This window comes from Ictalurus furcatus, chromosome 9 (genome assembly GCF_023375685.1).
Source record: "Ictalurus furcatus strain D&B chromosome 9, Billie_1.0, whole genome shotgun sequence".
In the NCBI taxonomy this organism is placed as follows: Eukaryota; Metazoa; Chordata; class Actinopteri; order Siluriformes; family Ictaluridae; genus Ictalurus; species Ictalurus furcatus.
In genome coordinates, this window is record NC_071263.1 from 2442118 (window position 1) to 2468827 (window position 26710).

The 26710-nt window shown below is 44.4% G+C and overlaps 1 protein-coding gene across 1 annotated transcript in view; it reads left to right on the plus strand.

Moving 5' to 3' along the window:
- LOC128612500 (neurexin-3a) overlaps positions 1 to 26710 on the plus strand; it is a 99815-nt gene that overhangs the window by 61561 nt on the left and 11544 nt on the right. The window contains exons 5-8 of the mRNA XM_053632771.1: positions 7260 to 7698; positions 8493 to 8876; positions 24150 to 24353; positions 26344 to 26370. Coding sequence (XP_053488746.1) covers positions 7260 to 7698; positions 8493 to 8876; positions 24150 to 24353; positions 26344 to 26370 — 1054 coding nt within the window. The remainder of the gene's footprint in view (positions 1 to 7259; positions 7699 to 8492; positions 8877 to 24149; positions 24354 to 26343; positions 26371 to 26710) is intronic.

Genomic DNA, 26710 nt, shown 5'->3' on the forward strand with positions numbered 1-26710 from the left:
AGTCTTTATGGTGAACTTGATCTCTTTCACGCCTGGAGGCCGTGATCACTAAATGGATCATTCCTTAATTTAACTGAGAGTGGGTAGCTAATCTATAGCCAGATTAATTTGAGGATTTTCAGTAAACCTTAGCCGGATATCATATTACACTGTCTGTCGCCTTTATGATGTCTGTAAAAACCTAAAGAAGTCCATCGATCACCGCGGTCACGTGATGGAAGCACAGACGGAAGCAAGTGCAGGTATGGTAGTTTAATAAAACGACAAGCCAAAGGATCAGGAGGAGCTCTATGAACATATCCAGGCAGAGGTCAGGCGATCAGGCAAACAGTTCAAACTAGGCGAGGCAGAGAGACACTGTCGTAAACGTGAACAAAGTTAAATCCAGAACAAACAAATACGGTATCAAGGCTTGGTAACGGCAGAGACAAAAGGCAACTGCGCACGTTTGGGAGTTGTAGTCGTCTTCGCACGCTTTTTCATGCGTTAAAGATATCATAAATATAAGATTTTCATTGTCCTTTTCATGGATCAAGACCAACTTGTGGTCAGAAGGCTTGGGAACTTTGCTTATGTCACCAGGAGCTTGCTGCCAGTAGGGCCACCTTTGGTTTACAGATTTAACGCAGGAGGTCAAAGAGTGGTCCTAACGGCCCCCGTTAAAACGCACAAAAAAAAGATTGTGTACCTGACCCAGATCAAGGTTATCAGGACCCACCCCTGGAGCCAGGTCTGGGACTGGTCGTGTCCACAGGCATTCATCTAGTGACCGGGCCACGCGCATTAATAACCTGGGTGGAGTCAGCCCAAAATGGTGACTGGAGGTATCTTGTATGTTATTGGAAGTGATAGCTTTCCTAGGGCCCTTAGACCTTAAGGCTCTGAGATTATAGGACTTGGGGAAGATAGAACCCTGGAAACAGGGGTTTATCAGCCTTGGGAACACAGGGGTCTAGGAACACGGGTATCAGTGGGTACCTTTGACAACAAGGACCCTCTGAACATAACAGGCTATAGAGTCGAGTCCTGAGAACAAGGATTCTGGGAACGTAGGACCCTAGGAACATAAGAGTTTAGAAACACAAACTGTGATGTCATGTGTTGCCAGTTTTAAAGGGTTTTAAAGATTTTTCTCAGCCATTCTTATGGAATGTATCTGAAGCTAGCTGTTTCAAAATTCAAACATTCAAAATGATCAAATATTTGTAGCAAAGAGTTGTCTTTGACCCAGATCACTGACTGGGGAACCGCCGTAAAACTTTTTCTTAAAAGAAGTCCTTCTATCACCTTACTTTTTTTTTTTTTTTTTTTTTTAGCAACAACCCAAGTAACAACTCTAAACGTGTCACATCTTGAATGTCTAGAATTTGTGAGTTTGAGAGTGCAGTCAAAATAAAGCAAGGCTGCCGGACAAGAAGTCCCCCCCCCCCCAAAAAAAAATAGGACAAACGAATTACTGATTGAAAACTGTAAGCCAAAAAAATAACATTAGCTCGTTTTCCTGGGAAGCGTGAAGCAGTCAGAGGAATCGCTGTGTCTTTACTAGCGTAACGGCAATAAACAAAACTGTTAGAATTTCCTGAACGTTTTCAGTACCAGCGTCCCTCCTGAGTAGAACACATACCAGTTTTAACATAAGCAATGCTGGATTAAAACCTCTGCACCTTTTGTAGTGACCCTCACCTAACCCTCCGAGTAAACTTTTAGCTCGCCACTAGAATATATTTAGTTTTGTATACAGGTTGATGCATTGACTTTTTTTTTTTTTCTCTTCCCCCCACTAAATAATTTTTTTTTTTCATGGTAATTTGAATAAACCCAGTGCACCTGGTAGAAACTACAGACAGATCATTTGTTATTTGAAGACCACTCCACCTTGTGGCTCGGGATGCCAACTGCAGCTTAGTTCATCTGCACAAAACCCCACAATTCACAAAGGCCCTGTTCACACCTTGGCATTAACATGCATCCTAGGTGATGAGTCTTGTATAATAATGAAAAAATGGATCAGTGTTGGCTAATTTCTGCGGTATAAGAGGGATAAACCAGTAACGCCCGCTTCATCATACCACTCCGTCGTTGGTTATTTTCCTAGCGTGACCCAGAGCATTTAGCTCTTTTGTGTATTTTTATTGCTTTTTGGGTGTTAAACAGTAACAACCCACACACACACACACACATAGTCACTGCGATACGAGTCCGAAAAGCATTCAGAAGGATACATCCGTGTGTGTGTGTGTGTCTCCAGCAGCGCCTGAGCTGGATTCCACATCACACACTCTGACATGTGCATGTTGGTGCTCATTTATCACCATGTTGGTCTCTGAAAACACACTCCTGTCCCGCTGTCCGAGCCCGGCGTCCTGAAACCTGTCCTGTTCTCCAGCTGTGAAGTGGGTCAGAGCAGTCGAGGTTTGGACAGATGGGTCAAACCACTCTATGCTCCACGCAATCCCGCCCACCCGCCCCCCGCCGTCCCCTCCAGCTGTTCCGTTTGGATAAGTGGTGTTAGGAGAGGGATATCTGGCACGGTTTCAGAGCGAGAGTGACTGAGGAATGTAGCCAGCTCCAGAAACAGCTGTACCATTTTGCCACCGCTGTCACACTGATGGTTGAGGGTTGTAATGAAATAGATATGCTACTTAGAGCCGCGTTAACTTCGCCAAAAGGCACACTGATTAGAATTATACACCACTTAAATAGTTATTGTGGAATCTCTGTATTTTGTTATAATGAAAAGGTTCTTATAAGGAGAGGGGCTTAGTTGTTAGCACGTTTGCCTTGCACCTCCAGGGTTGAGGGTTCAAATCCCATCTCCGCCCTGTGTGCGCAGAGCTCGCGTGTTCTCCCTGTGCTTTAGGGGTTTCCTCCGGGCACTCAGGTTTCCACCCCAGTCCAAAGACATGCACTGTAGACTGATTGGCCCCAAGTCTGCCGGGATGGTCTCCAGGCTCCTCCACAACCCTGAGTTTCATCATGGATCAGGAAAATATTGCACGAAGTTAAACTAATACTCGGGTTAAATGAGTGCAGGATGAAATGATGATGATGGGATTTAACAGCAATATCCAAAATTCAAACGATGTCGAACAATTACGTGAAGAAAACGAGTTGGCATCGACTCAGAAATGTATTCAGGGTTTAAGTGGAAGCGAGCTGTCTTCTTTCAGCCCTGAGCTCTAATGCAAAGCACCAACCAAGTGCCACCTGGCACCCTTGACTGGTGAATAATCTATACCAATTTCCAACTTTTCTCCAGCTTGACCTGGGAGCCATTAATTCTAGCAGAGTGGTGGGCAGGCTCTGTAGGCAGAGATTTATAGTACGGGCAGACAGCTGTGGATGATGAATTGGCATGTCACTGCAGGCCCACCGCAGACGGAGTGGGGGCCACGGGCACGCACAGACCCATGCATGGTCATTCTACCGGCGCCCACGCTCCACGCCAAAACCGAACTGCCAGTCAAAACACTAACCTACAGCCCTTCACTCCTCCACACTGTTGATGGCCTTTCCGTAGTGCCTTGATTTAATTGAACGTTCCAGAAATGGTCACAAAGCAGCTTTGAGATGAGACCGACATCCAGATGTAGATTTTGATCCATAATGAACAAACCAGTGGTGACGATGCCGAGGAAAAGACGACGTTAGGAAGAAACTTCAGGAGGAAGAAGACTTGAAGGAGAACCCATCCTCTTCCAAGGATGAATTATTACAGCATACAGGAGTAAACAGTTTAGACAAACAGTCCGTCATGCACCAACGGTTATTTATAGACACACATTAATGAAGCCGTGAGATACCAAATCGAATGTGTGCAGGATGTAGACTGTCGTGTCGTCCATTTGATTTACTATTTTGATTTTGTTAATATAATAAAATAATGTTTTGGTTAATTTGAAGTGCGCTCTTTTTAAGAAAGCATGCCCGTAGTTTGAAGGATAAGCTGACCCAGCACTCGTCTGCTATATTTACAGCACAATTTAAGTCAATTCATCACGGGAAAAAGTTTCCGTACTCCAGATCAACGACGTCTGACTATAATCCGATGTCTCCGATCTCCGACGTCTTCATAAACGGGCACGTGACTCGCCTGTGAATATTGCGAGTCCAGAGTCGTGTGACGAGTCCAGGACAGACGTTATGAATACAATAGCGGTCTGTGTGATCGTATGATAATTGGCTAGTGGGATAACCCTGCTCCTGTACAGCTGAGCCTTACCGCGTATAAGATTTTCAGCTGAAGCTTCCCGTGTGCTACACCTCCACCCCCTTCCCTTCCAGTTTATTTCCAAGCGAGCCTGCGGGGTAAGATAACAGCTTGATGAAATTCGACTCCACATATTCAAACAAGTTTTATTCGGCCTTCGCGCTCCGTCGGCCTTCGCATTCACTCGATCCGTTTCATCTACAGACTTGAAATAGGCACACGCTCGCGCCGAGTCTGTTCCCGTCCGTCTATAGAAGAAAGCTCAATTACTCTCCCTTCTATTACCCCGTGTCCCGGCAGACACACCTTACACCAGGTGCTGATAGATAAAGCGTCGGTATTCCATTCAAATGTCACGATGGCGCCGCTGCTGTTTTTCAACACGTCCTCGACTCGCCAGTCTTCGCACCCGAGGGGACGAATATTTGTTCTCGGCAGTGATGTTTTTCAACCCCGAACGACGCCGGTAACCTTTCTGCGACGATTAATCACCCCTCTCAAAGTCAATTAATTCAATTTGGTGCTCTTGAGAGGATCGTTTTTGACAAACGGTTTAAACGCTTCGGACACATGAAATGTGATTTCAGAAGTCCAGAGCGGATCGGTTCAGAGAGGAGGACGGACAGTTCACGGGCAGCGCCCCAGCTGGAATTAGCCAGCTGACATTTCAGGTGCCGTTTGAGTTCATCAACGTGACAGCGCTTTAGGACGGTTTAAACCGAGGAGGATCGGCTGTCTCTCGTGATGAATGGAGATTACGGGGTGGGGGGGGGGGGGGGGGGGGGGTTTGGAGATGATGCTAAAACAGAATGGAAAATAAATCAAGAAGGCATCCGAGAACATAAATAAGAGTGTTAAAGTTACCCCTAATAGAGCGCTACCAACCCCCCCCCCCCACCTCAAGTTTTCAGAGGGTGTGAAATTTCCAAGACTGCTTCTACAGTAGATGCGCTGGTTGTCAATTAGAATGATCACCACGACCGGCACTGAGCTGAGAAAACCTTACGAAAGAGAGATTCTGCTGAGGGAACGACTGTTTGTGAGGACAGGAATTAACTTGGACAGTAAATGTAAAAGGATTTAAAAAAAAATACGAAGTCATTCTTTAATAGATTGTTGGAAAACGACTGCGTGTACATAAGAGGAATAAAACACATACTGTTATAGGAAAAGAATCGACTTCAGGGCGGGAACGGTAAATCGACGTTATTGTTCGTTTTCCGATAATAATGGCACCCTGCCGTGACTTATTGCTTATATAAACGTTATACCTTACGTCAACATTTTGCCTTCAGGCTTTGTGTGCGAGATTTTAACAGATGCCGTGCAGGTCAATACCAGACCTCAATACCTGACCGAGGGAAAGTGCGTGTGTGTGTGGTGCGTTTGACACAAGAATAAAGATGGCAGTAATCTGTTTCCCCGTCCTGAGGAAGTGTGTGTGAGAGTGTGTGAGAGAGAGATACATTGTGTTTGACCTATGCATGGCTGTGCTTGAGGAATGGATCACTGCAGGGATGATGGTATTTATGATCCCGCCGATAACGGCTGCTAGAAGAGAGACTCGTCGTCCGCAGGGACGGCAGACAATTCTTCAGCTCGGTCTTTCCTCCAGGCTGCCGGGAGAGCAATGGCCTGATTTTACAGCCAGGATTATCTATAATCTCAAGGCTGGGAAATGTGGCTGATGACTGCGACTAATCCGAGAGTAAATCCAAGCAGCCCTGCGGCCCAGAAAAGATCTACATTCGGCGAGGAAAGCTGGTGATTTTGCGCCTCGACAGAATCTGACGTTGCAGTTCCAAGGTGTTGCCGGTGTAGAAGTGTGTGTGTGTGTGTGTGCTCGCTGTAGGTGTTGACAAAAACAACCCCGAGCCGTGACGTGATATTTTGAAACGAGTCGAAGGGAAAGTCTGGTGCTTCTGCGCCCTTTGTGATAGTGAGAGTGCCATCGCAGCTTTTTTTTTTTCTTCTTCCCCCTCCTTCTTTATTCCGTGTATTAGCATAGCTATCAGGAAGAGCAGACGCAGATGCGCGCGGTACCGCAGCTGTAGTCGGTTACCATTCGAGAGCCGTCCATTGTGAAGAAATGACCTGACCTATTGGTATTAGCTCTGGTCTTGCGAAGTCCTGCTATTCAGCACTCTGCACAGGGAAACTTCTGTTTCGAACTTCACCACGTACTCTTTTCACGTGTTCACCTGGCGCGTTATTTTCCCACTCCACTTTACATCGTCGAGAGAAATAAGAATAATCAGTCGGAACGAAACGAAGGACCGTATGCAATTTAAAGTTTAAACCTGAAAACCTTTTTGCGTAGGAGCTCTGAATTTTTTAAAAAATTTAATTTGGAGTACTCTGCTATGAAAATGTAAGTGCATTGTTGTTTTTTTTTTTTTGATGAGCCAATCAATATATAGATCTAGAACGATTGACGGGAAGCCCCGGCCCTTTCCGTCAGCTCGCATTTGTTTTGGACAGCGTTCTTGTTTCATTTCGGTTAGACTGTATTTATTTATTTATTTATTTATTTTTTTAATGTAGTGTTTACATTTTTCTGTCGTACTACGTGGAGAATGTTTTGAGTTAATGTTAATGCGAAATTAGACGAGTAGCACGAACCTCATCAACCAAAAATGTTTAAAATAAAAAAGACGAAATATTCTATATTTAAAATATAATATCGAATATATACGAAATATTCTAATAATTTTATTTAATATTTCCCCTAAAGATTAGTTTAAAAAAAAATCATAAATTGTCTTTTGCAAATGAAAAGTTTTTTGAAAATTCAGATAAAAAAGCAATAATAATAATATTAATAAATAATAAGTATATGAAGAAGAATGTCCACGTATTAATTCATAAAATCCAAAATAAGCACACTTGGTGCTTTTATTACAACAGTTATTAAAATGATGCCCCTTTTTTTTTTTTTTTTTTTTTTTTTTTTTTTAAGGCCACGGGTTTTTTTCAGAACCCTGGTAGTGACCTCGAGTATGAATATTACTACACGTGTCGATGTAATTACTTCTCCCTGTCGATGTAGGTCATGTACAAGAACAACGACATCCGGTTGGAGCTTTCTCGGCTGGCGCGGATCGTGGACCCTAAGATGAAGATCCAGGGAGATGTTGTGTTTAAGTGCGAGAACGTGGCCACGTTGGACCCCATCTCGTTCGAGACACCCGAGGCCTACATCAGCCTCCCGAAGTGGAACACCAAACGCATGGGCTCCATCTCGTTCGACTTCCGCACCTCCGAGCCCAACGGCCTGATCCTGTTCACGCACGGCAAGCCGCAGGACAGGAAGGCGGTGGGGAGCCAGAAGAACACCAAGGTGGACTTTTTTGCGGTGGAGCTGCTGGACGGGAGTCTGTACCTTCTGCTGGACATGGGCTCGGGTACCATCAAGGTCAAAGCCACGCAGAATAAAGTGAACGACGGGACGTGGTACCACGTGGACATCCAGAGAGACGGAAGATCAGGTCGGGGTGTGTGTGTGTGTCTGTGTGTGTGCGTGTTGCAGCTCGGCGTGCCTAGTCTTATTTATTTATTTATTTATTTATTTATTTTTATTCCAGCAATACGTTGATTTATTTATTTATTTATTTATTTTTAATTAAAACTGCGTCTTCCTATATCTTCCACCGCTTATTTGTGGCACGACAAAATCCGCACTGTGCGTTATCAGCGCTTAACAGGAGATATGCGAAATAAATAAACAAACGAGCTTCGGCGCTAGTTAATTATTCGCAATTGAACAGTTTTAACGGAATCCGTACAAACTCGGATTGTGTGATTCCAGGCGGATTTACGTGACTCTCACGGACGTTTAGTGAAATATTTAGCACCGAGGGACAGCCGTTCATGCTTACATCGTTCCTTCCTACATCTGTTTTTCCCCTCGTTCACTTTCTCACATGCTCTCGCCTTTTGACTGTCTGCACACGGCCGAATCGATCAGTAACGACTCCGTATCAGTTCGTACCACTCGCTTGTGCGAAAGGTCTCGAGGGATATTAATAATGCAGCCGACTAGACGGTGGTGTTCGTGGGACCGGGCCGATGTCACTTCTGCAGAGATTAGCTGTATTGATCCTTTTCTCTCCACTCCACTGTGTGTGTGTGTGTGTGTGTGTGTGTGTGTGTTTATTAAAGCCAGCTTTACACAATTCGCGATTGTTTTTATCTTGCCGTAAGATACTTTAGGTCGGAGTTGATTTGGATTTGAAGCGTAACTACGTAGGGAGTTTGTACTGTAACACGTTTCTCTCTGTAGGTACTATATCCGTGAACAGCCGTCGTACCCCGTTCACGGCCAGCGGAGAGAGCGAGATCCTGGACCTGGAGGGCGATATGTACCTCGGTGGACTTCCTGAGAACCGCGCCGGGCTCATCCTGCCCACCGAGCTCTGGACCGCCATGCTCAACTACGGCTACGTGGGCTGCATCAGGGACCTGTTCATCGACGGACGTAGCAAAGACATCAGGCAGATCGCTGAAGAGCAGAACGGAGCGGGAATCAAACCCTCCTGCAACAAGGTGCCGGGGAAGCAGTGCGAGAGTTACCCGTGCAAGAACAAGGGGGTGTGTAAGGAGGGCTGGAACCGCTTCATCTGCGACTGCACCGGCACCGGATACTGGTCGCGTACCTGCGAGAGGGGTGAGTCGCCATCAGTGTTTGTCTAGATACTGATACGGGGTCGTACGATGGTATGCAGACTCTTTGGGGGGGGGTTTATCGTTCAGATTTTTGTATAACTATAGACACACTTTGATGTTTATAGTTGTGACGCTAGACTAGATTTCCACTAATCACTTGAGTTCATTTCAGCGCGAATGGTTTTTATGGTAATCGTGTATTATTTACACACGGCCTTGTGTCTGTTTATTCAGCTTTTAACCTTTAAAATCCCACCAGGTGCCATTTGTAAACAGAGGATTAGCGACTTAATCGTAAAAATAAATAAGCTCATTAATCTCCCAGTGTGGAGCGGAGTGCAGCGGTAGACCTGAGCTGCATTTACCACTCGGTTTTGTTTTTTTTTCCCTAAACTGAAAATAATTAGAAAGTAAAATAATGTAGGATTACTGAAATACAACAAGATAAAATAATGAGTGATGCCTGAGACGTATTTTGGATCTAACCCGTTATGCCGCCCGGCTCGGATCCGATACGTACGCCTGTCTCTGACCTGTCATGTACGCCCGTCTCGGACCAGTCACAAACGCCTGGCTCGGACCCGACATGTATGTACGGCCCGTCTCTGACCCGACATGTACGTACGCCCGTCTCTGACCCGACATGTATGTACGTGCGGCCCGTCTAACCCGACATGTACGTACGGCCCGGCTCGGACCCGACATGTATGTACGACCCGACGTGTACGTACGCCCGGCTCGGACCCGACACGTAGGTACACCTGGCTCGGACCTGTCACGTACGCCCAGCTCGGACCCGTCACGTACGTACGACCCGGCTCGGACCCGTCACGTACGTACGCCCCGGCTCGGACCCGTGACGTACGTACGCCCCGGCTCGGACCCGTCACGTACGTACGCCCCGGCCCGGACCCGACACGCCGCTCAATTATTCCTCGACTGCACGCTTTAGATATTTTGCCCGTTTGATAATTATGTGCTTTGTTTCTGTGGTTTTTCTGGGGGGTGATTTCCAGGACTCGGAGTGAAATGTTATTGAGTCTGTAGATGGAGAGTATATTTACAGTAACAAGCTGTAAACAAGATACTCATGAATAAAATCATGAGTATTGATCCTGTTCCCCTCTCTGCAATTTCATGTCAGTTTGATTAATACAAATGCAGCCATTCTATACTCCAAAGTGCTCCCTTAGGCTGATTCTACTGAGATTCCTCCTGTGATGCATTACAAACTGAAAAACAGAAACATTCCAATAAAACTACTCCGACGTGTCCGAGTTCTCTCTGAGGGACAGGATATACACTTTACCATGACGTCAGCGCTTGTATTCCGTATTATATCTTCCTTCTGACCTGAAGCTTTTAGGGATATCATAGAACACGAGCATTTAAGGATGTAACGATGATGATCAGGATGTTCAACACTGATGCTGCTTTGACCTGTTGGTTAAAATGATTAATACAGTAATGAATTCATTAATCCATACTTCAGCACATTACTCAAATTCCAGGTAAATATATACCTAATAATACTAACTTGTGAACTCGTAACTGCTAAGATACGACTTGATCGTTGTTGTGCTTTTATTTGTTTACTGTTGAATCGGACTGTAAGGAAGAAAACCGGTCTGTAAAAACTGCCGTGTTTTATAAGTCTGTCAGTATCTGGTGATGACGGTCATGTGACCTTCACGCTACGGCTTCATCCGAATTCTAGACGTTAGTCCAGCTGTCATGAATTATAAATGAGACTATTTGATAATTAGGGATGCGGCTAAATTTATGACCCAGAATATCCATGTATGACCAATAATTAAAGGTTCAATGCTTATTCCGAAAAAAAAAATAAATTAAGCCCAACATGTAATATAGTTGATATTTAGACCGTGTGTTTTTCAGTAAAACATTATTAATTAACAATAAGTTTTTAAATGATAAACTGCTCCTTTAATTCATCCTGGGCAACATGTAGCCATTAAAAAACAAAAAAACAAAACACTAAATATATAAATTAATTCATTAGTCAATTCCCAAATTATGATTTTTTCAGTGGATGAAACATATCAAATTAGTTTCACTGTCTATTTGTGTTTTGTTTTGTTGTTCAAAAGTGCTGTGTGTGTGTGTGGGGGGGGGGGGGGGGACGGGGGGGGCAGCTGCCCAGGGCACTTTGTCCCCGTCTTGTCTCTGTGGACTCCACATAGTTGGCTACATCACCTGATTTAATCGCTATTGATTCAGATGGTGTGAAGGCCATCAGCAATGACCCCTGTGTGTGTGTGTGTGTGTGTGTGTGTGTGAGAGAGAGAGAGAGAGAGAGATTTAGCATCATTTCACACTATTCAGAGTAGTCCCAGCTCAGCGATGAGGGATTATTCTAGTTTTACTGCCTTTGTTCTGTGGAATGGTGGGTTTTTTCCGGTAACTTCCAGCCTAAGTGTCATTCAGATAATGTTTGAACACAACATGAAATCTGCCAAAAGCTATGCAGTGATGATACATGAACTTTTTTTTTCCCCCCCTCCTAAAAGCTCTCGGCGTATTGATTTCGTGTTCTAACATCCCTGATTATGTTGGAAGAAGCAGCGAGAGATGACACCCATGGAGGTTTATCTCATAATTACTCTTTCAGACCTAATCTGCGTAATTATGTCTGTGATTCCGCTTCTTTCTTAGGTTGCCGTTTCTTTTGATTGCCTGTGACTTTTTTTTTCTCTCTCTCTCTCTGCCCTCTGGAGATGATGAGGATGAGGAGCAGGATGATGAGGAGTAGGAGGATGAGGATGAGGAGTAGGAGGATGAGGAGTAGGAGGATGAGGAGTAGGAGGATGAGGAGTAGGAGCATGGGTATGAGGAGCATGAGGATGATGATGAGGAGTAGGAGGATGAGGAGTAGGAGGATGAGGAGTAGGAGGATGAGGAGTAGGAGCATGGGTATGAGGAGCATGAGGATGATGATGAGGAGTAGGAGGATGAGGAGTAGGAGCATGAGGATGAGGAGCATGAGGATGAGGAGCATGAGGATGAGGAGTAGGAGGATGAGGAGTAGGAGCATGGGGATGAGGAGCATGAGGATGATAATGAGGAGCATGAGGATGAGGAGGAGCAGGAGAGCAGGAGGATGATGATGAGGAGCAGGAGAAAGAGGAGCAGGATGATGATGAGGAGGAAGAGGAGCAGGATGGTGATGAGGAGGAGCAGGAGGATGAGGAGTAGGATGATGATGATTAAGAGGAGGAGGATGAGGAGCATGATGAGGATGATGAGTAAGAGGAGCAGGGTGATGAGGAGCAGGATGATGAGGATGATGATGAGTAAGAGGAGCAGGGTGATGAGGAGGAGGATGAGGAGCAGGATGAGGAGGAGGAGGATGATGAGTAAGAGGAGCAGGGTGATGAGGAGCAGGATGATGAGGATGATGATGAGTAAGAGGAGCAGGGTGATGAGGAGGAGGATGATGAGGAGGAGGAGGAGGATGATGAGCAGGATGATGATGCGGAAGAGGAGCAGGATGTTGAGGAGGATGAAGAGCAGGATGATGATGAGGAAGAGGAGCAGGATGATGAGGATGATGATGAGGAGGAGGATGAAGAGCAGGATGATGATCAGGAGTAGGAGGATGAAGAGCAGGATGATGATGATGTGGAAGAGGAGCAGGATGTTGAGGAGGATGAAGAGCAGGATGATGAGGAAGAGGAGCAGGATGATGAGGAGGAGGAGGATGAAGAGCAGGATGATGATCAGGAGGAGGAGGATGAAGAGCAGGATGATGAGGAAGAGGAGCAGGATGATGAGGAGGAGGTTGGGTCTGTGAAAGAGACGCAACGATTAGATCTCTCTGCTTTGAAGGTTTACATTCGTCCCTGCGTGTGACCTTGTTTATAGGTCGTATTCAGAGTTCAGTTACGTGTGTATTAATTAATGCAGAAATATATTGGCAGACACAGACTGTAGACAGACAGACATTCAGCCAGACAGATAGGCATTCAAATAGACAGATTGAATGACAGGCAGACACAGACGACAGACAGATAGACAGACACAGATAGACAGGCAATCAGACAGATAGGCATGCAAATAGACAGACTGAATGACAGGCAGACACATAGACTGTAGACAGATAGATAGACAGACAGGCAGATAGATATATAGGCAGACAGACAGCTAGGCAGACAGACAAGCAGAAGGCTAGATAGGCAGGCAGGCAGACACATGGACTGTAGACAGACGAGCAGAAAGGTAGATAGACGGACAAGCAAACAGACTTACTTAACCAACAGATTTACATGAACACACACACACACACACACACACACACACACTCTCCCTCCTCTGCTTCCCCAGCAATCTTCCTGATTTCACGGTTTGTAAGAATCAGCTTGCATTCTGCTCGTCCCACCTCGTCATTCATCCGTGTTTGAAAAGTCTGTAATCAGGCTGAATAGCCAATCAGAGCCGCGCCTGAAAACGAAATAAAGAAATAAAGAAATAAAGAAATAAATAAGAAGCAGCTACTTGGTGGAGAAAATGCGCGTCCTTTCAGTCAGACGCAAATAAAATCCGCAGTGTTATGCTGCACCACTGATAAAGTGCTTTCAAATGTTACGCACACACACACACACACACACACACACACACACACACACACACACACACACACTGCTTCATGCATTACTTCTGGGGCAGATCTGATATCGGATATTGGAAGCCTTTGTGGATTATGTTCTTCCTCTTTCACTCACGTCTGCAGTAGAAACTGTTTCTCTGAAACGTTTTTCCGTGAGAACACAGTTTCAACTTCCTGTTAAATCCGTGACGTAACGAGACGACTACATTTTAAGCCTCGTTAGGCGGGCTTCAGTCCCGGCGCGCCGGACGTTTTCTCGATGTAGGCACCGGAGGAAGGAATAATCAGAAACGCGCTAAAAAGATCCAGTTTTGGATTGACTTTAGGGGATAAATTAATTGTTGACGTGTGAAATCGCGCAAAAAAAAAGATCACGCTGGAAACGCTTTCCCGACAAAGCGTTGGAATTTCTGTCATTCTTTCGCGGTGATGTTTGTCGGTAAACGAGACCTTTTAGCTGTACTCGTGAATCGAGGAGAGATTCGGCCGAACGCGCGTCGTGAGATCACGTGACGCGTCTCGGCTCGGACCTGCGGCCGTTTTGAAACGTTGCAAGCTCCTCCGAATGTCGTGGCGTTTGCTGGATTTTGGCGTCAATTGTGCGAGATCGTTAAATCCTAGAGGGACCGGTTAGCGTGCCGTAGTGTCGTAGGAACGTAGGGGGCGGAGTCACCCCGCAAATCGATCGTTTCCCTTCAACAGCATGTCCAGAAGTCTTTCCATCCTCCTGTACAGCACCGCGGCGCTTTCCCGAAGATCGCATCTTAATTCATTAAAGAACATCGCGATTGTTATCCGTTCATAGTTGCGTTTAAAGTCGTGGGACGTCCGTAAAACTAAACCAGAGTCGGTTCCTTTTCTCGCTTACGTTACAGCAGCTAATATAAACAACGGTGAACGATGGTCCAAAAAAAAGTTTTCATGCCCTTACCGGCGTGATCCGTCTTCGGTTCGCCGTCTTTTCTCACTTTTATCAGTTTCTCTAAGGCGAAAGAGGCGAGAGATCCTCCCGGCGCCGGGGGGGGGGGGGCGCGAGTCCATCAGATACGCCGCGGATCTTTTTCTCCTCTAATCACACTGAAAGCTCGGAAGATGGACGAGCCACGGAAGGCGTGGTGCGCTGTTTTCCAGCGCCCGCTCTTTCCGACAGAGATGAAAGACGCTCAATTTGTTGCTGCCGATAGTTTGTGCGCGTTTCGTCCAATAAAGAGGAAAACAAAGAAAATAGGAATGGACGAAAAGAAGGGGGGGGGGGCGAGGCGAGGGTGGAGAAAGCTCACAGATTCCTATATACAGTGTGTGTGTGTGTGTGTAATCTGTGTTTCACAGACTGCTGATATAACTTGACGTGAACTGCATGTATAATGATGGGAGGAGTTTAAGCCTTGTTTAGGCGGGGTCAGACCCCTTGTGATTCGCACCCTGGTCTAGCGTATGCCGTTAAAGATAAATAATCACCTCCAGGGTGGTGAGAGTAACTCCCACCTTCCGACTCCCATGCTGCTGAGTGTTTTGATCATTACAACAGCGCGACACCAAGGATTAAATGCCTTGCGTGTATAAATACTCTAATATTTGACCGTAAACACGATAAACCTTACAGTCTTTCCTTCTGGTCAAGAGTGAGAAGAATAAGCTGACGTGCGTCTTTCTCTTTCTCGTTCTCTTTTCTTTTGTTTTATTTATTTTTCCCCCCCTGCAAGGCCCCTGTGATAAGATCAGAGGAAGGATTAGCCATTTCTTCTTTAAGCTCTGTCTGCTTCCAGCCTCCCCCATAATTATGTGTCAAGGCCATTTTGTGATGTATCACACGCTCCTGTAATCAGACTGCAGGAGATGCCGGAGGGAGTGTTTGGGAACGGGGCGGCGGTGTGCGAACGCGCGAAAGCGAACGCGGCTGGTTCGTTATCTTTGCATATCGTGCGTGGAGGGAGCTAAAAAAAGAAAAGCTTGTTAAACTCCTTCTGCGTCGGTATTTATTTCTTGTATGATCTTAGAGATCGGATGTATATCCGGTGTTTAAATCCTCACTCGGACTCATTTTACACGTAGAGGTGGGTGATGTCGTTATGTCGTTATTACTGGAGTATCTCTGGGATTTTTTTTTTTTGTCTAGTGTGAATCACGCATGGCCACGCCCCTTCAACAAGCGCAGTTTCGTAGTTTGTAGTCTGCATGGACGTTTTTTAGCGCGGCGATAACGCTAATCTCGTGCGGGTCGATCAGTACGGACGCCTTCCGATGACTTTGCTTAACGGAAATCTAATCCGATCCGAATCGTACTCAAGTTATACTGACGTAATGTGAATTAGCCCATCAGTCGAGAGTCCTCCTCCTAGCTTGTTTGTTCCGCCTCCTTCATCTCCGAGCCTTTCCTCGTTCAGACGCCCGGACGACACCGTCGCTCGTTCCTGTCCAGGCCGTTTAGCCGTGCCGGAGGTGCAGCCCCTCCTGACGCCGTGCTGAATATTTCACATGCTCAGGTGTGGCCGGTTTGCACAAAAAATCTGCAGGATTGAAGTCGAAACACAGCCAGGGCACAGACTCAATTCTGCTGTTGTCATAGTAATCAACCTCCCCTTGCCTCCCTCCATCCTTCACTCCACCCCGCTTCTCCCCCGAGAAACGTTTAAATGAGCCGTGAAAGGACGAGAACGAGAGAAGCGCAGTTGAACAGGATATAAAATGGCTACGCGGGCATGTTCCGGTTTCGACACGAGGCCTTTTTTTCGCCGTCGATTCATTCGCTCTTAACCGTCATGCCGCCGATAATCCTGTCTTAGATTAAAACGCGGATTCAAACTGGACGGTCGAAGACTGGAAAAACCTCGTCGGATCTTTTTCCACTCTTCAGCGGTGACCCTGCGCCCACTGTAGCCTCACATACCTGTCCTTCACTGGCAACGTTCTACGTGTTGTGCTTTCCGAGATGCTTTCCTGCTCAGCATGGTTGTAAAGAGTGGTTATTCGAGATACCTCAGCCTCCCTGTCAGCTCCTTTCTCAACAGCGCGTGTCCTGCACGAAGACCCGGCGCTCAGTGAAATGTTTTTCGTCTGTGTAAACTGTGTGTGTGAAAATCCCAGCTGGAAAACCTGCACGACTTTCACTCACGGATAACTGCATGAATTCAAACGGGCAGGCATACGGGTGTTCCTATTAAAGCGGCCGGTCAGTGTACGTGGTTTTGTGTAAGTAGGTAGGCGTCTGAATCTGATTTGCTCTTTAAATCAGCACACCAAAAAAACGGAAGATGATTTATGAAGCAAGAAGTCACCTAATATTACATTTAGGGTTGTTTATTTATTTATTATTTTTTTAATGAACTTATCAACTGCTATAAAAATTTTAAAAAATTGATTTTCTAAAATATTGGGTTTGGGGGTACTACCTTCAAGGATATTAAGTGAGTAAGTAACTGGACTGCTGTTAGACCCTTGAGGCTTTGTTTTGGGAGACTCGATCGCAGGATTTTCTGGGCTTTGCCTCCACCTAGTGGACATTATGGGATTTTTTCCAGTCCTCACATTCTCCTAACTGAGACCCAGAGGACATTTTAAGAGCGTATGAAATGTACACGGTGCATAAACACAGCTACAGATGCACTTTAGCTCTGTTTGAAAAAGAATTATGTTCAAAGCATGAACTGCGGCACCAAATCGCTTTCACATTTTAAAAAATTTTACATGAATCGTTTTATTATTATTATTATTATTATACAGAAAAAATGCAACGAATATCAATTTTACCGCAATAAAATCGTTTTTTTTATTAAATCATGGCATGAAAGCATGAAGCATTCCTGACAGTATAATCAGCGTTATAATTTTTGTCACGTTGTTGATTTCAATTCCCTTTCCGTTTCGACTTTGTCTGGAATTTCGTTTCTTTTTTTTCTTTTCTTTCTCATTTTTCTGTCAGCCTTTTCTGAAAATACCAAAAAAAAAAACAACCAAGCAAGCGCTCTGTGTTGACAGGGAATCATCACTGCCTTCCCGTTAATAACACCCTCTTTTCATACGCGCTGCTTTGTGCAATTATGCAAACCGAGTCCGATTTTACTGTCGCACCTTCAATTCTCTTCCGTTCCCTCTCCTGAATTCTCACCGAGCAGAAAAACTATCATTTCGGAGGCGTGAGACACGACGCACGTCTTTATAGCCGGATACGTTGACGTGCGTTCTATATGATCGCCTCTACAGGATCTACGGACCTCCTTTCTTCATTTTGAGCTTCTCTTTATGCTAATTGGCCCCGCCCCCAACCCGAACATAACCGCGTAACCCCGCCCGCTCCTCCGTCAAACAGGACAGAACAAGGACCACCTAGCTTTAATGGGGCAGGTGTGTTCGTGGAAGGGGAAGGGGAACGTTTAAAGCTCGAAGCGTTCCGTAAGGACGTGTTTGTTTCGAATTTATGTTTCGGATATATTTACATTGATAAAATCTAAATTATTTTATATACAGAATAGTTTCCTGTTGATAGTGTTTCAGAAACACTATGCTCATATCTCTGTCTCTCTCTCTCTCTGTGTGTGTGTGTGTGTGTGTGAGAGAGAGATTTGAGCCAGGGCTGTACCCTTGCTTAGCATGTATATAGTTAGCCTAGCTAGCTAGCTACTCAGCTATTTGACAGCTCTCCGCAAAACTTGAGTGAAGTGTAGGTAACACGTCGCGTCGATTATAAATGACCGAAACGTTTATTTATAACTACATATGACGAAAACCGTTCAGCAACTCCGCTAGCGATAATTCAACTAATACAGTTAGCCTAAATAGCTAGAACTTAGCCAAACTTGAGTGAAGCGGGTCATATGTTTTAGCTTTAATATAAAAGAATCAGTGAGTAATATTATATTTACAGATAAATATGGCACTAAAAAGCTGTCGGCATGTAAACCTGGCTAGCTGTTTGCTAGCAGTTCAGTGAGCAATGGTAGCTAGATAGGTACTTGCTAGAACGTAGCCAAGCTCGAGTAAAGTGTATGTTTTAATTATTATTATTATTATTATTATTATTATTATTTTAAGTAAAATGCTGAGTGATTCGTATAAATATATATATATATATTAATTATTGCGAAATGTGACGGCGTTTAAAACATTTTTTAGCTTAAAAATAACAGGTCCGCAGTTCAGCTAGCGATCAGGCAGCTATTTGAAGTAGCCTAGCTAGCTACATGGCCATTTGCCAGAGTTTAGCGTGACTTGAGTGAACCTTGGTGATGTGTTCGAATTGTTTGAATGTAAATGGCTAGGATTAGAATTTAAACGTGGCTAACGTATTGTTTGTAGTTAAATATTAAGAAACGTTAGCCTGAAAAACAGGCTAGCCGTCTCACTGCTAGCGTTCTATTGAACCATTCTGTATGAAACGACTCCTTTATTATTTTGTGAGTTTATTAAGTAAGTAAGTAAATAAATAAATAAATAAATAAAATAGTATGTATGGCAGGAAAATAAATAAATCAATCAATAAAACGGTAGCGCTTTCTATAAAGGCCATATGTACGACGCCTTATGAACACAGTCATAACATGTTTCATGCATCCTTCGGGCATTATGTGCGTTGTCGTGATTAGTTATGAAAAGGTATTATAGATTGTGGCATTGTTTATAATGCTTTTAAAGTTTTTAAAAAGATTACGCTATACGTGGCGGTTAATACACATTATATCACCGTCATACCAGTCTCATAATGCACTACGCAACGTGGGGCTTCACGTGACATGACGTGTTATGAACAGTACTTATAATGCATCGTGTACATAGATATAAAGTGTACCGAATTCCTTATGAATGCGTTATAACGTGATAGGAACATGTTCATCGTTAATAAACCGTCGATATGACCTTCATAGGACGTGTCATTAAAATCACTTTACTATCTGTCTGTCCTTTCTATCTGTCTATCTCTTCTATCTGTCTGTCTCTTCTATCTGTGCCTTTTGCTGTCTGTCTCCATTCTCTTTCTTTCGCCTTTTCTTCGTCACTCATCTCTCCATCTCTCCTTTGTCTCCTTTTCTCTGTCACGTTATTCTTTCCTCTAATCCGTTCCTCTAAGTCTCTCTATCACTTTCTCTTCCTCTGTCCCTCCATCACTTTTTCTTTTCCAGCCCTTGTCATGTCTGACCATCTGTTTGTGTCTTTCTTTCTTTCTTTAACTGTCTCTTTTTCCTCTCTCCATCTTTCTCTCTCTTTCGCTGTCTCATCCTTTTTCCGCCTCCTCTATTTTTTCCTTCCACGTCGTCCTTTCTTTCGCTGTCTCTATATATCGATCGGTCTTTTCTTTGTGCGTCTCTCTCATCTCTTTGACTATCTATCGCTCCTCCTTCATCTGTCTCGTCTCTTTCTTTTCTCTCCATATCGTCCTCTCTGTCCATCTCACTTTCACTATCTGTCTCTTCTCTATGGGTCTCTTTCTCTATCTGTAGCTCTTGATCTGTCTGTCTCATTTTTCTGTCTTTCACTGTCTATCGCTCTTGCTTTTTCCGTCTCCTCTATTTTTCTCTCCTCATCATCCTTTCTTTATCGGCCTCGATATCTCTCATTTTCACTATCTGCCTTTTCTTTCTTTGTCTCTCTGTCCCTTTTCTCGCCAAGTCTTGTCCCTCTGTCTCTTCTCTTCTCACTCTTTCTCTATCTGTCTCTCCTTCACTATAAGCCTCTCTTTATCTGTCTGTCTCTCTCTATCTGTCTTCTTTGTCCGTCACTTTGTTCTTTCCTCCTGCTAAGTTTGGTCTCTCTTTCTCTAACTGTCTCTCTGTTACTCTTTCTGTGTCTCTCTTTCATTAAGAACCTCTCTTTATCTGTCTGTCTCTCTCTGTCTCCTTGTCTGTCACTTCATTCTTTCCTCGAGTCTCTGTCTCTCTTTCTCTGTCTCCCTGTCTTTTTTCTTCTCTGCTAGGTCTTGTCTCTCCATCTCTTTGCCTGTGTCTGTCTTTCTTTGACTGTCTCTCTCTTTCACTCTCTTTCTTTCTCTACGTGTCTTCACTATGTCTCCACACGTCGCCACTTCTTCTCTTTATCTCTCTTTCACTATCTGTCTCTGTCTCTCCATCACTATCTGTCTGTCACTTTTTTTCTTCAAGTCCATGATGCTGTGCTTTTCCTAAGACGGCTGTCAATATGGGGTGTGTGTGTGTGTGTGTGTGTGTGTGTGTGTGTGTGTGTGTGTGTGTGTATGCTGTCACTCACACTTATCCCGCTGGTGTGAATGTGTCAGTGAACATCGGCTCGCTGCTCAATAACACTGACGCTAAATCTCTCTGATACGCTCACTCACTCAACGCAGGCCAAGAGACTAAAGGTCACAGCTCTCTCTCTCTCTCTCTCTCTCTCTCTCTCTCTCTCTCTCTCTCTCACTCTTTCTTTCTTTCTCCTTCTGTCTCCACTTCTTTCTCTGCCTCTCTCTGTTTTCTCGCTCTGTTTCACCCTCTATCACTTGTCCTTCCTTGTATGTCTTTTATGTCTTCAACTCTTCATCTTTATCTCCTTTATCACTCTTTCTCCCGTCTATATCTCTGTCTTTTTCATCTAAATCCCTCACTCTTTCATTACATCTCACACTCGATCACTTTGTTCTGTGCAGCCGCTGTATTCGTATGTCAACCGGTCTCACTCTTCTTCATCTCCCTCGGTGTTGCCTTCTCACCCTTCTTTATTTCTCTGTCTTTCTGTCTCTCTGTCTCATCCTCTGACACTTCTGTTATGTACCTGTATCTCTTGCTCGCGCTCTCTCTCTCTCTCTCTCTCTCTCTCTCTCTCTCTCTCTCACTCATCCCCTGACACTTCTGTTATGTACCTGTATCTCTTGCTCGCTCTCTCTCTCTCTCTCTCTCTCTCTCTCTCAATCTCTCTCTCTCTCTCTCTCTCTCACTCTTTCTTTATCTGTCTCATCCTCTGACACTTCTGTTATGTACCTGTATCTCTTGCTCGCTCTCTCTCTCTCTCTCTCTCTCTCTCTCTCTCAATCTCTCTCTCTCTCTCACTCTTTCTTTATCTGTCTCATCCTCTGACACTTCTGTTATGTACCTGTATCTCTTGCTCGCTCTCTCTCTCTCTCTCTCTCTCTCTCTCAATCTCTCTCTCTCTCTCACTCTTTCTTTATCTGTCTCATCCTCTGACACTTCTGTTATGTACCTGTATCTCTTGCTCGCGCTCTCTCTCTCTCTCTCTCTCTCTCAATCTCTCTCTCTCTCTCTCTCTCTCACTCTTTCTTTATCTGTCTCATCCCCTGACACTTCTGTTATGTACCTGTATCTCTTGCTCGCACTCTCTCTCTCTCTCTCTCTCTCTCACTCTTTCTTTATCTGTCTCATCCTCTGACACTTCTGTTATGTACCTGTATCTCTTGCTCTCTCTCTCTCTCTCTCTCTCTCTCACTCTTTCTTTATCTGTCTCATCCCCTGACACTTCTGTTATGTACCTGTATCTCTTGCTCGCAGTCTCTCTCTCTCTCTCTCTCTCAATCTCTCACTCTCTCACTCTTTCTTTATCTGTCTCATCCTCTGACACTTCTGTTATGTACCTGTATCTCTCTCTCTCTCTCTCTCTCTCTCTCACTCTTTCTTTATCTGTCTCATCCCCTGACACTTCTGTTATGTACCTGTATCTCTTGCTCGCGCTCTCTCTCTCTCTCTCTCTCTCTCTCAATCTCTCTCTCTCTCTCACTCTTTCTTTATCTGTCTCATCCTCTGACACTTCTGTTATGTACCTGTATCTCTTGCTCGCGCTCTCTCTCTCTCTCTCTCTCTCTCAATCTCTCTCTCTCTCTCTCTCTCTCACTCTTTCTTTATCTGTCTCATCCCCTGACACTTCTGTTATGTACCTGTATCTCTTGCTCGCACTCTCTCTCTCTCTCTCTCTCTCTCACTCTTTCTTTATCTGTCTCATCCTCTGACACTTCTGTTATGTACCTGTATCTCTTGCTCTCTCTCTCTCTCTCTCTCTCTCTCTCTCTCTCACTCTTTCTTTATCTGTCTCATCCCCTGACACTTCTGTTATGTACCTGTATCTCTTGCTCGCAGTCTCTCTCTCTCTCTCTCTCTCTCTCAATCTCTCACTCTCTCACTCTTTCTTTATCTGTCTCATCCTCTGACACTTCTGTTATGTACCTGTATCTCTCTCTCTCTCTCTCTCTCTCTCTCACTCTTTCTTTATCTGTCTCATCCCCTGACACTTCTGTTATGTACCTGTATCTCTTGCTCGCGCTCTCTCTCTCTCTCTCTCTCTCTCTCTCTCTCTCTCTCTCTCATCCCCTGACACTTCTGTTATGTACCTGTATCTCTTGCTCGCGCTCTCTCTCTCTCTCTCTCTCTCTCTCTCTCTTTCTCTTTCTTTATCTGTCTCATCCCCTGACACTTCTGTTATGTACCTGTATCTCTTGCTCGTGCTCTCTCTCTCTCTCTCTCTCTCTCTCTCTTTCTCTTTCTTTATCTGTCTCATCCCCTGACACTTCTGTTATGTACCTGTATCTCTTGCTCGCGCTCTCTCTCTCTCTCTCTCTCTCTCTCTCTCTCTCTCTCTCTTTCTTTATCTGTCTCATCCCCTGACACTTCTCTTATCTACCTGTATGTCTGACTCTTCTTCCTTATCTCCCTCTGTCACTCTTTCTTCCTTATTTATTTTTAGGTTAATCTCTCTCTCTCTCTCTCTCTCTCTCTGTCTCTGTCTGTCTCACTCTTTCTTTTTCAGTCTCACCGTCTGTCACGTTGCGCTTCTCTTATTTACCTGTATGTCTGGCTCTTCTTGTTTATCTCATTATCCCTTTATCTTATGTCACTCTTTCTCCCTTCTCTCTCTCTCTCTCTCTCTCTCTCTCTCTCTCTCTGCAGTATGTAGTCTGTAGTGAGCAGGGTGTAAAATGAGCTTTGGCGTGGCCCCAGAGACGCCTGAAAAGCGACCGATCTCACACAATACCACGCTGATGGCTGTGTAATTGCAGTTTGTCAGCAGTTTGTTCGCGGCGCTCCTGAAGTTTTCGCAGCTGCGGAGGAACGAACGAATCTCTCTCTCTCTCTCTCTCTCTCTCTCTCTCCCTCCGCTCGATTCAGTTCATTCAGAGACAAAGCGGAGCTGCTTTTTTTTTGTTTGTTTTTTTGCTTTGTTTTAAGGTTCGAACTTGTCCGACTCTCTGTAATCAGGCTCGATTCGGTCACTGAGTTGAGACGTCACTAACGTTTCCGCGCGGAGTATTGCTCTCATTTCCTCCACGCTGGTTTAATCTCAACTCCGTCCAGACGCGTCGTCTTTTAAGAGAAGCATCTCATCCGATCGATCCATCTTTAGCTAAAGATATCGGGCCGACTAGCGTTTATATCGACGATACGTTATCGTTTCTATAGTAACGGCCCGTTCACCGGGACTTGTACGGTAGAAACGGATTTAAAAAAGTCAGTGTAATTGTTGACACGGTGAACTTTTTTTTTTTGTTAACGTTTATGGAAGGAGTCTCCAGTGTCAGCACTTCGTAACTAGCTATAACTTTAAGGACCAATGAGTTTGTTTTTGTTTTTTTTTGGTTTCATCATGAAGAGGTGTAAGAGGACTGGTGTAAGAGGAATAAAACTGAAGATGAGTTACTTGAAGGACGTTTTTAGACTTTAACTCAAAACAAATCTTCTAACCAAAGCGTCGGTTCTTACACAGAGGCGTCGATCCTGAGCTACGACGGCAGCATGTACATGAAGGTGGTGATGCCCACAGTGATGCACACCGAGGCCGAGGACGTGTCCCTGCGCTTCATGTCCCAGAGAGCGTACGGCCTGCTCATGGCCACCACGTCGCGCGACTCGGCCGACACCCTGCGCCTGGAGCTGGACGGCAGCCGCGTCAAACTCACCGTCAACTTAGGTATCGTATACGAGTCCCTCCTCCCTCGGGATGCACTGACTCCTCCTGTTTTTCTCTCTCTATCTGTTCTCCATCCTGTTTTTTTTTTTCACCGCCCCCCCTTTCGCGCTCCTCCTCACTCATCTATATGAAAAGACGTGTTCTATTTTTTGTGTCTATGCATGGACGACCAGATCACGATTAAATGCATTCGATTTGATATTTGATTAAAAAAAAAAAAAAACATTCGATGTACATGTTGTTTTTTTTTTTTTTCCCCCCATTTATTTATTTAATTTTAATTACATTTCACAAATCTAACTCTTGACATGAACTACTAATTATCACGATTAACATTTTCGGTCCATCTTTTGAGCTTTTTTAAACCTTTTCATGGTTGTGGAGAAAAAAAAAAATGAAAAAGATATCGAGAGAGTCACACCACTAGTTAAGACGAGCATACTTTTTTTTTTTTAATTTTATTATTTTTTAAAATATTTTATAACTTACACGTTTTTAACGTTACATTCTATATCCGTTAAAGTGTTGTGACTTTCTAACGATCAACCTAACACGAATTAATTCTTCTCACAATTCTTTGTCTCCATCAGATTTAAGTTCCTGGTTGCTTTTTTTAAAATTTTTTTATTTTTTGTGTTTTGTTTTGTTTCTTATTCTTTTAAATCATTTCTATTTCTCAGATACACATTCTCCATGCTTTGTCAAAAGATGGTATTCACCCCTTCAAAGGCCTTTAGCCTGCGGCCCGGTCGGCAAACAGCCCGATAACAGAGCGCTCGGCTGGACCTGCAGCTGGTAGCACGTCACCGTCCTCGACTTTTACCGCTTTAGCGCTTGATTTTTCTGATCCGAGTGTCTTATCTTCACAAGCCGTGATTAGTAGACAAAATCCCGAGGCACTTCAGGTTCAGCGTAAGCACCGTCCAGGCGTCGGCGATGAAGAAATCGACGCTACACGTACTATAATACGAAGGATATAACTATACAGTCCTAAATTGATCTCTTAAATACGGCGTACAGTTCAATCAGATGAGCTTAAAACATATTTAGCACTGTATTATTATTTGCATACGCAGCTTACGCATCACTTTAAATGCTTTAAATAAAAAAAAAAGTCGTAAAATGTAGGATTTGTGATCATTTTATAAATTAGACGCGTTTTTTATTTATTTTAAATTTTTTGTCCCCCGCGTATCATGGTGCGTAGCTGGAGTAGGAGGTACAGTGGCCACTGCACGGTGCTGGTGCTAATTGGATCGAGGCTGTTTGCTCCCACTTTTCTGTTGCGGTTGACGACACATGAACGATCCAGCCACATGGAGCCCCGCCCAGATCACGTGACGCTCTCGATCACGGCACGAGCGGAGAGATTACGTGTTCTAACGGTGACGAGGGAACAAACTCGCTCGTCGCCACGTCCGTGCTGAACATCAGACGGGATTTTAATACGCCGTTTGGCCGACGAGTCCGGTGTGGGGACGAGGGTCGAAATTTTCAGTTTTAAAATAAATAAATAATAAAAATAAGAAACAGAAAGATCTGGGTCAGTGTATCCATGTGGTTGGTAAATTATAAGCGGCCATTTTACGAATGTAGAATCCACTCAGCTTGTATTAAACGCTTGATTCAATCGATCAGGTTGCTATATTGCTGTGGTAAGTAAAAAAAAAAAAATTATAAAAAAATTTGAAAAATGCATACAGATACAATTCTACATAAATACGCTCAAAACAATGAATTCAACATTTCTGCTAGAAACATTTCTATGTCTGATGTGATGAAATGTATAACGCTTACACATACATCAAGCACAATCGATTCCATATGTGTGTAAGGAACGCAGGTTAAAAACGTGTGTGTGTGTGTGTGTAAAATGGCCGCCGCACTGCATGTGGACGTCCCCGGAAGGGTGGAATTCTTGTTTTTGGATGTCTGCAGCTGTAACCTTGAAGGATGCAATTTCATCTGTCATTTATTCTTCCCCATCTAGACTGTATCAGGATTAACTGTAACTCCAGTAAGTTAACACTCAAGTTTCATTTTGTTTCTAATGATTGTTGTATGTACTGCGTCTCTTGCTTTCCCTGTTCCTTAGCGGTCGGACGATGAATCCAAACTCTCCGAGTGGTGACTTAATAATTAATTATTAATCGGTAACACTCGACCCGAACGGAGGTGTCCGTAAGGCTGTATGACGCCTGCATACGCCCTTCGCGATGACGGACGTACGCCTACGTGGACGTTTAGGAAGGCTCGTTCCGGGAAGACTTTGATGTCGAGCCGACGCGGCCGCGGAGCGACGTAAGGCATGCGTTACGACGGAACCTTACGCCGACCGACTTTGTAGCTTACGTCAG